The sequence below is a fragment of the Schistosoma haematobium genome, chromosome ZW (assembly GCF_000699445.3).
Source record: "Schistosoma haematobium chromosome ZW, whole genome shotgun sequence".
NCBI lineage: Eukaryota > Metazoa > Platyhelminthes > Trematoda > Strigeidida > Schistosomatidae > Schistosoma > Schistosoma haematobium.
In genome coordinates this window covers 63,269,498-63,282,728 of record NC_067195.1, presented here as the reverse complement: position 1 = coordinate 63,282,728, position 13,231 = coordinate 63,269,498, and the positions used below count along the sequence as shown (strand labels likewise).

The window sequence follows — 13,231 nt, the reverse complement described above, 5'->3', positions numbered from 1 at the left end:
GATACAACACAACATCACCGATCGAATCACACATGGCGGAGAACCTTTGTAAGATGTAAAAACCTTTACATATCTGAGCAGCGTCATTGATGACCATGGTGGGTCTGATGCAGATGTGAAAGCTCGTATCGGTAAAGCAAGAGCAGCATATTTACGATTGAAGAACAGCTGGAACTCAAAGCAAATGTCAACCAACACCAAGGTCAGAATTTCCAATACAAATGTCAAGACACTTCTACTGTATGGGGTGGAAACCTGGAGAACTACAAAAGCCATCATCCAGAAGATACAAGTGTTTATTAACAGCCGTCTACGCAAAATACTTCGGATCCGTTGACCAGGCACTATCAGCAATAACCGACTGTGGGAGAGAACAAACCAGATTCCAGTGGAGAAAGAAATCAGGAAGAAGCGCTGGAAGTAGATAGGACACACATTGAGGAAAGCACCCAACTGTGTCACACGGTAAGCCCTTACTTGGAATCCTCAAGGCCAAATCGGAAGAGGAAGACCAAAGAACACATTACGCCGAGAAACGGATACGGACATGGATAGAATGAACAATAATCGGATAGAAGTAGAAAGGCAGGCCCAGGACAGAGTGAGCGGGTTAGAGAATGCTGATCGGCGGCCTATGTTCCATTGGGGGTAACAAGCGTAAGTAAAAGTAAAGTAAAAAAAATTATATACAACTTTTAAACTTTTTGAAAGCTTAGTATTTAGAATTTGTTTAAATGATAGTAAATTACGATTGTACCCTTAACTTTAAAAAAACGTAAATGAACTGTTCTGCAGTATTACTTACGTATATTTTTGCTTAGTACATCACCATTTTGTACTTTTTATTCAAGGTGAACCAAATGACTTTATCACTCAGCATGTGGTTCAATTGGAATCCTGATAATACTACTATTTATAGAATAAATTCAGTTCAATTACTTATTTCGACATTAAAAAGATGCATAATCAAATTATTAAATTTAGTATGTTAGATCGATTAAATAAATCAGAAAACATAATGATGATGATGACGATGACGATTATGATATTGTGTCATCATTCACTTCAAATTGTTACTTTTCAGCGACTTAAATGTTTAAATGTTATATACTTTGATCGACATGACTAGACAGCTATAAATCTACGCGTTTTCAAGTTTGATTACCTAGTCGAATAATACAATGCAAGGGTTGCTGTTTAAAGATATCAGTAGAATGCAGGACATTGAGATCAATTTTGCACAATTTAACATTCCAATATACACCATTGGTTTTTGATCTGATAAAGTAGTAATGTAATTAAAATAGACTGAGGTTGATGAGTACATTTGTTCTTGGAATTCGAACACTGAGCGGCACAGTACATACACATAGGTTTATATCGACCAAGAAATGTGAGTCTCATTATTATCTTTCAACATTTCATTTATCCCATAAGCATTCGCTACTATTATATCGAATATGTTACACAGCTTTCACAACTAGTATATTTATTCTGAAGCAGTTAAAGTGATTATCTATATATCATTAAGCGACACTTTGAACAAATATTGGATAATATGTAGGATACTCCGTACTTTAAATCGTACATTATTCCCATAATTCAAATTGGGGTACAAAAGAATCATGGATTAGATATTACAATCAGAATGCTTGTGAATCCCTGTATGTCGACTAAAACTAGTCATTAACTATTTAGTACTTCAATGTAATTATAGGAACAGATTAAAATAGTTAAATTCAATGTAACGACGTGAATTAATGTAATCGAATTATATTAAATGGACGTTATCATACTTTATTTTATTTATCTGTTACTTGGTTTACAAATGAACGCCCATTATTACTTACAACACGTTGATAATTCTGAGAAAATCATCTTTAACCTATATAACATTTTAAAACGGATATTGTATAAGCTGATTGACATTTCAATTTATTTATGCTTTATATTTATTAAAATTGCATGTAAATAGTCAAAATTAATAACAATACTGATAATGCTGATAATAATAATAATAATAATTCAGAATTAAAGATAAGAAATACAATCATGGCCTAATAGAATATTTATCCTAATGACTGATAGAAACGCATAGACATAACATAGAACTGCACTGAAAAGTATATATCCTCACATTATTAAACTCCACAACAACATTGGAAAAGTACGAAAATGAAGAAGTAGAATATACTTCAATAGGTGAATAAATAAATGAGACAGGATAAAAATGTTTGAAATTTGAAAGGTGAAAACTGATTGTGTCTAAGACACTTTGATCGCTTCTGAGCTATTACATTATAGTTCTGTAGACATTTATTTCTGTATAATTTCAAGAAAGTTAATACCTTATCAAAAGCAGGCTGACAGCTAGTGATTTGCTAAAATGAGGTCATGTCGTTGTCCTGCTATCTGTAACTTTTTAAAACCCATCACTTTGTTCAACCAGTTTTGTATGCCATGATAGAAAATTAACGTGTATATCCCATAGCTATTTCCTTAATTTTCGTGATGCCCCAATTTTATGTAAATGCTCAATTTCTTTGCCAACAGTATTAAGGCTTTTTTCATCTTTACGTGGTGGTTTTATCACAATCGATGGTTCAAAGACATCTATGATAGGATACATGCTATTCGCACATAATCTTCATCCTTTAGGACAATATCTACATACCGTACAATAATACGTAGCACACTACTATGCAATATACTTTGTGGGACCGAGTACCAAACGTACAGCAAATCTTTTGGATTTGTGTCAAAATCTCATTGGTAACCTGACTGAAGTGCGTTATGAAACTTAAATGAACTAAGTGATTGAAGTGTAGCACGTGGTGTAGACAAGTACTAAAGTAGGTGCTAGGCCTATAAACTTTTCTCACATTGTCAATCAGGGTATTTTAATAAATTCTGCATCTTTTCAAAATTTTAAGACAAAGTTATCTCGCTTCTTCACTCTACGCTTTTCAAAAAATCTCTGAGGAATATATGAGTTCAAGATAAATCAGACATGAATAGAAGTAATTCCACCAGTATGTTATTTATAGACGTTCCTTTTAGTTATCACTTAAAACAACAATCCTCTGTGAGCTGTTGCACAACCTTATATTTTTAGGGGTGCAATGATTTTTTCGGTACTTATTAACTCAGAAATCTCTCTATAGCAAACTGCCCTGCTAACAGATTTCCAGTTAAATTTTAATGCTTCTTTGGATTACATGAAATTTTAATTCAATCTGTTACTGAAATGCTAAGAAATGTTGTATTTATTAAACTTAATAATCTATGTCTTTCAATGCTTATCTGGTTGAAATGCTCACTGTTTTTCTGTCATTTTCTGCAGTTTCATTGTGTTTCTGCTCACTTAAAAGAAGTTTACAGTAAATGCGTGCCAAAACAATAAGAATAAAATTCTAGACGTAGTGGATAAGATTGTTCTAATATTTGATCAGTTAAAATGTTTGACTTAAGGATGATGATATAAAGTAATTATATGCTCACTCTGAATGAGAATTACTATAAATATGGGTAAACGTCAATACGATGCCAATATACTAATAACAATATACTAGTAACAATGGGAACGATTCGGCTAACAGTTTAGTCCTTTGAATTCTGTTGCTACTAAGAACAGATAAACGTAAATTTAGATTTTATTAATAAAAATGTTGACAATCAAGTACATGGAATTAACATTAAATACAATAAAGCTAAAAAAGTAAGCTAAAAAAATAACTTACTAGATGAACTGTCATTCATTCATTGTGAACAGTATAATCTATGATAAAAGAAATGTAAACTTTGATCGTTAACTCATTTTGTACTGTGTTTTTTTGTTTATCATTGTAGTGCTTGTCAATATTTCATTAAAACATTATTCTTAGATCACAAAATTTTGTAGTATAACTGAATTATTCGATAGACATGATCAGTTATATCTTGTACGCTTTTAACTAATTAGCTTATATTAGTGTCTTAATTTTGACTTATCTAATCAGACTCATATAAGTCATTTTAAAGTGATTTTACTCAGTTGATGGTAACAATTCGAAATTAAAATAATATAATATGCAATTTGAAATATGAGTTGATTTCCTCTTATGTAAACTGCTTATTTTACTCCTTTTGTTTCTATGTTATATGATAAATCACTTTTTTTAATTTATGGATCCGATGATATTCGGATGAATTTCATTTTAAAAAAAGGCAATATTTAATACATTTTGTTAACATATATTATGTCAATAATCTGAGTTATACAAAATGTTATTCTCGTAGTCAAGACGATTTTCCTATAAAGAAAATTGAACGAATGAATTTACAATTTTTTTTAAACTAATCTCAAGATAATGCCTGTTAAGATGCTTTTCAACACTGAAAGAAATTGGTCTTCAAAGAAGTAACATGGACATTTTTAATCAATATATTAAGAAAGAAAAGAAATGTAATATACTCTACCATATTTGAAATGTTTTCCAGTATTGTTCCGTTGATTATAGAGTGTAATCGATACTAAAGTACACATTCTAATGATGCACTAATGAACGCCAGTAATATAATCTGTTACAGGGTTTTCTATATTATTACGTTAGTAGATTATATCTCTTTCAATATTTAAGAGTATGCATATAAGTTACTTGAAGTGAACGAAAATTTAGGTGTAGGAAATCAATTTAATGTTTACTGCAAAATTACAAAGTGCCTTGTTAAAATAATGAGGACCGTACACTAAATACATCATCTGCACATCTTCCTTCAATTGTTCTTTGCATGCTTCATGATTCTTTCAATTTTGTTTTTATTACACTTGTTCTCTTTCTCTTTCTGTCCCTTTTAATCCAATCTTCTGCTGGTAGGAGTTTCACTTTCGATTACTGCTACATGCTACTTATGTCTGTCAGCATAAGTAACGTGCACCACATGTAAAGAGGATCTAGAACTGATAGATCATATATAGAAGAACTATAACACATTCAATCATCTAGTGTAATTTTATTCTCAATAAATTTGCCTGGTTTTACTATTTTGCCCATAAATCTTGGCTATGGTTAAACTAAATACGTTTAGATTAGTAACTTTCAAATATTTTCATTAATGGATTAAATAGGATTAACTGATAGAAATCTATCTACGAAACTTATTAAGTTACTTTCGGAATGCAAACTGCTCATCTTTATCAGCCTATAACCTATGCGATACAACAAAAACTAACTTGAAACATATAGTGTACCGCAGACTAACATATCAGGTAGAAAAATATAAATATCATGAACTTTATGGAATAAATTTAAAATATCATTGAAAGAAATTTTTTGACGTGATTTGTTCGACCGCCAAACGAACACAAAACTACTATATATAGCATATTATGTTTACACCATACCATATGTTTTTCTTCCATTGATGAGTATTGGGCAAATAATTTCGTATGCATATGAAATCACTTTAATTGTTTTGTATTACTTGAAAAATTTCGATCAACTCTGAATGAGATTCATTCTTAGTATTCGTTTATTGAAATCCAAATATCATAGCGTATTAAACAAAACAAAAAATGTTTCACACAAAATTCAAATCTATTTATCTTGATCAGATCCATAATCGTAAATAATTTTCGATGATTATTGTCTTTGAAATTATCTATGTATAAACTAAGATTTGGTGAAGATTAACGATAACTAGGATCCAAGTGTCTTATTATCATAGACAAAGAAAAAAGTGTGAATATGCAATACTTTTCATAATATTACTTCTTTTAAGTTGAATACTTTTATTATGAAAAATTAATTCGCGTCTAGGACAATATTATCATATTTGAGCGATCGTAAATTTCATAATACCCAAAAGTCCTAGGTACAGATATTTTCTCATTGTTTACTAAATATTGTGTATAAGTAATTTTATAAACTTAGATTTTTGGGACCAAATAGAGCTATACAATAAAAATTTTCTATAACACTATCAATAGTACCGACTTCTAATTCCAGATATTTTTTTTATTTCTAAAAGTATCCGTAGACAATCTTCCTTTCCAATTTTATACTACTAAGAAAACCTATCGAAAAGTGTACAACAGTTGATTAAATGTTTTGTTCTGGTAAAATTTACAGTTATTATGTTTCATTGTTATATTGTAGTATTTTCGAAACACCATCATCAGTAGTTACTATCATTCTTCGTTATTTTTTGTTTTAACTAACAGTTCTTAAAAACGTAATTGAGATTATTTAGATTAATAGAATCATATCAGACAATTTTGTTTATTTACGAGCAACCAAAGTAATTTTATTGTCTTTGAATACTTAAATTTTCGTTAGTTTCATTTGTCACAATATAGAACAAATTTGTATATGTTCTGAACTAATATGTGTAGATAGATTAGTAATCCCAATTGTTTCGATATTGTTTCCCTAGCTTTATTCATTTTCTAACACAATCTTGGAATTTCTTATTTTGCTTTTTTTTCAGTCTATTTCACCGTACATTTCTGCGTTGTATCAATCCTCTCCACATGATTCCCCACTTCGTTCACAACCTGACAGAATTTATTTTACGTCACCAACTGAATGGACATGTAGTCGGTCTGAATTATCCAAATGGTTAGATCGATTGGCTTCATGTTTTGATGCAGCTTTCTATCCATCTGGTGGTACACCAACGTCTGTATTAAATGACAATGAAAATTTGTCTACCAATTCTGACTCAGCACATTCATTTGTAAGTAATAAAAGCCACAATGGTATATTGTTCAATAACAAAGTAAACAATCAACAACAATATCGTCGAACGTATCAACAATCGAATCAATTAGTATCTAATTTACAAAAATATTCAGAAACTAGTGATTTGAGTATGTCAGGTGGTGACTCAGATATGGATAATGAATATTATTCAGGGTATAATAAACCAGTACAAATGAAAAACCTCAATGTCCCAGATGATGAAGTATTCTCAACAGATTGTTCAAAAAATAATTCAATGCAATCTGTAGACCATAGTTTTTCACATCATTCAATGAATTCAACAATGAATCGTATAGAGGCAATATTTTGGCGTCGACTATTAGCTAATATTTCTTATGAAATACTGAATACTATACTTTTCACAGGTAAATTGGTAAATACTCATTTTTGTATTTTCGAAAATATTTGTACATTAATAAAATGTTGTGAGATTTTTTACATTCAAATGTATCGTGCAAGTTGTTCATAGGACCTTGAAAGTAGTTTGGCAGTTGATAGATAACTACTAAAAATTGTATGAACATATTACTATTTATATCGCTTATTTCTCACGTTAAGATTATTAGCTAGAATGGCCCCCAACTTATTAAAAATGTAATGCTTTCTATCACTTTGATTTTTACGTGATTGTTTTATAAAAAACATGATAACACGTCTACTTTTAGGTAGTTTCTTTAATTTTTTTCAGACATTTTATAAGATTATAAAATCTTAATCCTCTTAAAGATCCATATTTTTAATGGTCATTTGCCATTTGGTTATGAAAACAAGAATAGTAAAATATTGGGGGTTAATCAATATCACTAACTTTCAACAAAATTGAATCGATTAAAATGTTGGCAAACATTGGAGAAATATTTTCTTCGAATTCACTACTTTTTAACCCTGCATTCTGTACAGAATCAAACTCACAATCTTTAAGACTAGCAATGAGGAAACAACTTTAAACCGCAAAATTAGTATGTAATATACAGTTATTTATAAGTCAAGGCTACTTGGGCTCTAGGTGATTTTGTACTGAAAGTGATTAAAACTAAATCAAAAACTTTTTATTCATGTATGCTAAGGTATTACTCTGTTTCTTCCTAGAATTATTAATAATTTGAAAACTAATTATGCACTATAAATATTTTAGAAATTTCTCAACTATTTAATGACGTTTAGTTTTCAAAATTATAAGGAACTAGTGTTATCTTAGTTTCAAATCTTTAATTCGTAGTGATATTTGTTGTTTTAATCCAGATAGGGTTTCCGTGTGAGTTATATGTTTCCGTGGATTTCAAATGGTTTGTTGAAAGTCCATCCAAATAGTGGGAAGCTAACTGAACGGTAAGCCATATAGTGAATTAGAAGACGCAACCTGCCAACTCACTTCATGGTTCCATACCGTTATTTGTGACATACATGATATGCTAAGATCAAGTATATTGTTTATGTTTACGAATCAAATTACGAGGAGAAGAGGTTGAACCTTTAATCTGTAAGCTTGAACTGCTGAAACATTAAGCCATAGGCCTAGATTATGTCAACACTTTGATGAACATTCCATGGAAAACAGTTTGAATATGATATTCGATTTGGACGGAATGTCAGACAAACGAATCCATGTTTTATATTCAGTAATGAAAATAATTGGTACACATATATCAACTACATATGGTTTAGATATTTAAAATCAAGTACACACCACTCAAAAGCCTACAAATTTTCCAAAATGTAGAGTATAAACCTAATCTCAATCCTTCATTTGTTTGAACCGTGAAGCTTCTAGTTAGAAATTTTTGCATTCTGCATTGCTACAAGTGCATTTTTAACGTCAGTGTTTGAACAAATGTTTAAATTATGCAGCATATGTTTGCTTTGATCTGCAGCATTTTACAATAAACCGCACGAACCTACTGTAGAGTTATTTCATAGTTCTCTAAATAAATTATGAAACTTTTCAAGAGATATGTTACGAATGCCTGGAAATTTATATGTACACATCAACAGTTTTATTCTTTACTTTTCACATGATTACGTTGATTAAAGTATCGTCTAAGTATTGATCTCAGTACTAAACGTGTTGTGCGAAAAAACGTGAGATTTTCATAGTTTTCTCTACAATATCGAATTAGAACTGATATTCATAATTACCCTCACGTTGTGATATATATATAAGCCATGACAATTGATTATCAATCTTATTTTTACAGATGAAGAAAATCGCTACATAATTCATCCTACACGTACATTTCATTGAGTACTATCGATAAAACAAGTTCAGAATTGATTTATACATGAAATCAGTCTATGCTATATTTATTCACTTATGAGCATAAAATATTCATGTTAGGTTTTTAATCATTATACTTTAAGTCTAATAAAGAAATAAGCATTCAAAAAATTATGGAGGAATAAAAACTGTTTGTAGTGTATTCATGAAAACCAAAAAAACTTAGCCAATTTGTGATTTCGTAATCGCAAAAACTGCATTTTAATCTGTAAACATTTGTGCAATTTGTGTGGTCGAGAAATAGAAATGAATTTGTTTTTTGATCCTAATTAAACCTTCCAAAAAGTTAATCATTTAGTTAGTCGGTATTAATCCCTGTGGAAACTGACACCATTGTGTATCAGTCTAATTCATTACATGTTGCGTTATTTTGGCCAAAGGGAATGAACACTCTGAGAAGCAGAAGAAAGGAAATAATTTTAAGTGTAGTGAAAACCTAAACAAGTGAAATACATTACGATAAAAGTATGGGATATTTGGAATGACATTTGACTAATGAATAAAAAAATGTAGATAATGAATGCTACTGTGCCATTGTTACTTCATTTTGCATGGTAACGCCTTCAATATTACTTACTTTATTCTATCTCATACATTTATCAGTGTTCTCAGCTGTTTTCGTTTATTTTAAACTATATATGACGGTGGGTCACTGCAAAACAGTAAAATTTGCTTGAACCGGAATCTGAAAAGTTAATATTCTTGGGAATATCTTTGCATCATATCAATTAGTCAAATAATTTTCACAGTCGAATTCACGAGTTGATCCAAGCTAGACCATCACTGAAAGCCCTAAAGCATTGGATGGCCGTTCCGTCCCAGTATAGGATTCTTCAGCAGTGTGTATATACAATCCTGCACACGAGACTCGGACCAGGGACCTTCGGTCGAGCGCGCGAAGGCTTAGCCTCTAAACCACTAGCTTTGATTGACTCGTGAATTCAACTGTGAGAATACTACAATCTCCACAAATCTCCATACTGAAAATAATTTTCAGTCAACTTTCGTTTTTCGTCAGTTGGTATGTGAATACGTTTTAGGATTAACTTACTTAGTTACGCCTGTTATTCCTCGTGGAGGAGCATAGGCCGCCCACCAGCACTCGCCATCCAACCCTATCCTGAGCGATCCTTTCCAGCTCCTTCCAGTTGTTATTCATACTTTGCATATCTGCCTACAATTCTCGACACAGTAAGTTCTTCGGCCTTCCTCTTTTCCTCTTCCCTTCAGGATTCCAAGTTAGGGCTTGCCTCGCGATGCAGTTTGATGATTCGCATAATGTATGTCCTATCCATTTCCATCGTCTTTTCCTAATTTCTTCTTCAGCTGGAAGTTGGTTTGTTCTCTCCCGCAGTAGGCTGTTGCTGATGGTATTCAGCCAATGGATGTTGAGTATCTTGTGTAGACAACCATTTATAAATACTTGTACCTTCTTGATGGTGGTTGTTGCAGTTCTCCAATTTTCAGCTCCGTACAGTAGAACTGCCTTGACATTCGTATTGAAGATTGTGACTTTGATATTTGTTGAAAGTTGTTTTGAGTTCCATATGTTCTTCAATTGTAGGAATACGACCCTTGCTTTGCCAATCCTCGCCTTTACGTCTGCATCTGAGCCTCCTTGTTCATCGATGATGCTTCCCAGGTATATGAAGGATTCTACATCTTTCATAGTTTCGCCATTAAGTGTGACTGGGTTGGTATCCTCCGTGTTATAGTTGAGGATGTTGCTTTCTCCCTTGTGTATGTTGAGGCCTACTGATAAAGAGACTGCTGCTACACTGGTTGTCGTGTGTATGGGAAAGGAGGGCTAGGTAATCTGTGGAAGTCCAAATCGTCTAATTGGTTCTGATCTGTCCATTGTATTCCGTGTTTTCCCTCAGATGTCGAGGTCTTCATAATCCAGTCGACCACCAGAAGAAAGGAAGGATAAGAGTAGACAGCCTTGTCTGACTCCCGTCCTTATTTGCAATGCATCTGTCAGCTGTCCTCCATGCACTACTTTGCACTGTAGACCGTCGTATGAGTTCCGGATAATGCTGACAATCTTCTCAGGAACTCCGTAGTGTCGAAGAAGTTTCCATTATGTTCTCCTAAGTACACTGTCAAGTGCCTTTTCATAATCAATGAAGTTGATGTACAGTGACGAGTTCCACTCAACTGATTGTTCGACAATGATCTTGAATATAAGGTGAAGCATGTTTGTGGTTACTTCGATGTCTGACTTCAGTGCTTCAGCTGGTATGTTGTCGAGGCCTGCTGCTTTCGCGCTCTTGATTTGTCTGATGGCCATTCTGATTTCTTCCGTCGTTGGTGGATTGACATATATAGAAAGATCTGTGTGTGCTGGTTCGATGTCTGGTGGATTCATTGGAGCTGGCTTATTCAGGAGTTCCTCAGAATACTCTGTCCATCTGTTCCGCTGTTGTTGAATTTCAGTGACTGGCCTGCCTTCTTTATCCTTGATCGGTCTATCTGGTTTACTATATCTCCCTGCTAGCTTCTTCGTTGAGTCATATGATCATTACATACTTCCTTCTGTTGCACCTTTTTCCACCATCGTTGCTCGGTCTTCCACGTATTTTCGCTTGTCGGCTTTAATGCTCTTCTTCACTTGCTTCTTTACTTCTATGTACTCAGTTTGTGCTTGAATATTCTCTGCTCGTGTTCGGCTGTTGTTAATTGCTGTCTTCTTGTTCTTCCTTTCTTTGATCTTGTCCAGTTTTTCTATAGTGATCCATTCTTTATGATGATGCTTCATGCGGTCTAGAACATCATGACACGTTGGAGTTAATGCCTCTTTGATACCTTTCTAGTTGTCCTTCATAGTAGTTTCTTGTTCCTTCAGTAGATCCTGTAAGGTTTGGAACCTGTTGTTGATAGTTATTTTGAATTGGTTGAGTTTGTTGGTATTTCGAAGGAAGGATGTATTGAACCTCTGTAATGCTGTTACTCCAGTTGTCCAGTGTTTCTTTAGCTTCGGTTTTAAGTTGGCTACAACTAGGTGGTGATCCGAAGCTGTGCCAGCTCCTCTCCTGGTTCTCACATCCTCCATTGTCCTTCGGAATATTTTATTGATGCATATATGATCTATCTGATTCTCTGTGGTGTGGTCTGGTGAGATCAATGTAGCTTTGTGCATACGTTTGTGTGGTGACATTGTGCCACCTATAACCAATTTGTCGAATGCACATAGATTTGCAAATCTTCCTCATTTTCGTTTCTCTCTCTCTCAGTCCATGTCGTCCCATGATATCTTCATATCCGGTGTTGTCTATTCTGACTTTGGCATTTAGATCTCCCATTAGAATGGTGAGGTCCTTTCTTGGGCATTTCCCTATGATTGACTGCAGCCGCTCGTAGAACTGATCTTTAATGTCGTCGTTGCTATCATTGGTGGGTGCATAACATTGGATAAAATTCATTGTGATCCCCTCCTTCTTTGTTTTGAATGATGCTTTGATGATTCTGGATCCGTGAGATTTTCATCGTACAAGTGCATTTCGTGCTACTTTGGACAGCATTAGAGCAACTCCTTGAGTGTGTGGAGCATTTTCCTCTTGGTGACCGGAGTATAGCAGCATCTCTCCCGTATCTATCCTTTGTTGTCCAGCTTGGGTCCTATGGTTTTCACTGATTCCCAGTACTGCTAATTTGTATCTCTTGATTTCCGTTGCTATTTGGCTGGTCTTCCCGGTCTCCCACATTGTCCGGACGTTCCATGTACCTAAAACAATTGTTGCTGTGGTTGTTAGAAGGAGCATCGGCCTCGTAGCTTCTTAAGGAGCTCGGCTTTCACCATGAGGCGTCATATTTCTCCTAAATGAAGACCATCTAACTCCTACGGTAGAGTTTAAATGGTTTGAATTATTTTTTTCTGGTTAGCGTTTTTAATTTTCTATAGGGTGGGGTCGCTAACTTCATGCCCAACCCTCCTCCTTTACTCGGGCTTGGGAGTGGCAGTAACTCTAGAAGAGCTACAGGCGGAGTTGTCTTAGGTTTAAATTTTACCGAAGCAATATATGTATATATAAATATGTATTTGGCCGTAAGTAGATGCTATATTATTATACTTTGCTAAGAAAAAACTCATTTCAATGCAAATTGAGAAGAGAAAACCGTATAAAGATAAATTGTTCACCAAAATACTTTCAATTAAATGATTTAAATTTATATTCTTTTGTGATATTTACAAAGATTAACTTAAATCCTAATG

The 13,231-nt window shown here is 33.3% G+C and overlaps 1 protein-coding gene across 1 annotated transcript in view; it reads left to right on the top strand.

Annotated features, from left to right (window-relative positions):
* PDZD2 (PDZ domain containing 2) overlaps positions 1-13,231 on the top strand; it is a 69,862-nt gene that overhangs the window by 35,347 nt on the left and 21,284 nt on the right. The window contains exon 3 of the mRNA XM_051212002.1: positions 6,469-7,108. Coding sequence (XP_051072136.1) covers positions 6,469-7,108 — 640 coding nt within the window. The remainder of the gene's footprint in view (positions 1-6,468; positions 7,109-13,231) is intronic.